At 65.6% G+C, this 921-nt stretch overlaps 1 protein-coding gene across 1 annotated transcript in view; it reads right to left on the bottom strand.

Annotated features, from left to right (window-relative positions):
- Window positions 1–921, bottom strand: part of XRCC3 (X-ray repair complementing defective repair in Chinese hamster cells 3) — a 7,461-nt gene that overhangs the window by 2,553 nt on the left and 3,987 nt on the right. The window contains exons 5-6 of the mRNA XM_006765889.2: window positions 861–920; window positions 432–586 (exon numbers count right to left, since the gene is read on the bottom strand). Coding sequence (XP_006765952.1) covers window positions 432–586; window positions 861–920 — 215 coding nt within the window. The remainder of the gene's footprint in view (window positions 1–431; window positions 587–860; window position 921) is intronic.

Here is a 921-nt window from a genome sequence, read left to right as displayed (position 1 = left end):
CCGGCGCGGCGGCTGGAGGGCCCTGGAGCTGGGAGCCTGCGGCATGGACTTCCTGTCCCTGTCCTGTGCCCGGCCGTCACACTAACCGCCACCCTGCTCGGCCCACCCCTTCCCCTCACTGTGTGTGATAATGTATTTTATTGTAAATTTTTTTAAAAATTAAAAGTTTATATGCCTGATTCCTGGCGTGAAGTTAAAGAACTTCAATTCTTACAGCAGGAGGCCAGGCCGCTGGAGAGCCACCCCACCTCCCGCCCCTCCACCAAACCATGACCCGGTCACCACACTACCTTCCCGCCCCCGGCAAGTCCACAGCGTGGCCAGGCGGTTGGCGATCGAGGGGCTGGTCCAGGCGGGGGCCGTCCCCCGCCCCGGCGGTTGGGGGGGCCGGCAGACTCAGACCGGGGTTGGGGGGGCCGGCAGACACTCACCACGTCGGCCACGTGCTCGATGAAGATGTGGTCGCCAAAGTTTATCTTCTCCACCACGTCGCCCGGAGCATCTGTCCGCAGACGCCGCTGCTGTGCGATGAGCTGCTGCAGGCGCCTGTCAGGGAATGCGTCCTCCGTGCACACGTACACGGCCCCTGTGGAGCCACGGCGCCCATGGGCCTGCAGGTTGGGGTGTGACCACCGCCACGGAAGGGGTGGCACCTGTGGGCCAGCCCACAGCCCAGGGGACTTCCTGCTGCCAGGATCTCTGGGTCCCCGTGGGGCAGGGCTGGCCACTCTTTCAGAGGCGTCCACAGCCAATGAAGAGAAACAACCGCAGGAGCCGGGCTCTGGTCCCAACCGCGATGGGCAGCGGCCAACAGAGCAAGGGCACCCACCCCCGTCCCTCCACCACAGGGCGGCACTCACCTGCCTCCAGGCCTCCCAGCCGCCGGGGGAGCTGCACGGCCAGGCAGAGCTGCAGCGCCAA

Source organism: Myotis davidii, unplaced genomic scaffold (assembly GCF_000327345.1).
Source record: "Myotis davidii unplaced genomic scaffold, ASM32734v1 scaffold480, whole genome shotgun sequence".
NCBI classification, from domain to species: Eukaryota; Metazoa; Chordata; class Mammalia; order Chiroptera; family Vespertilionidae; genus Myotis; species Myotis davidii.
The sequence above is the reverse complement of the archived record's forward strand: the minus strand, read 5'-3'. Positions and strand labels throughout refer to the sequence as shown.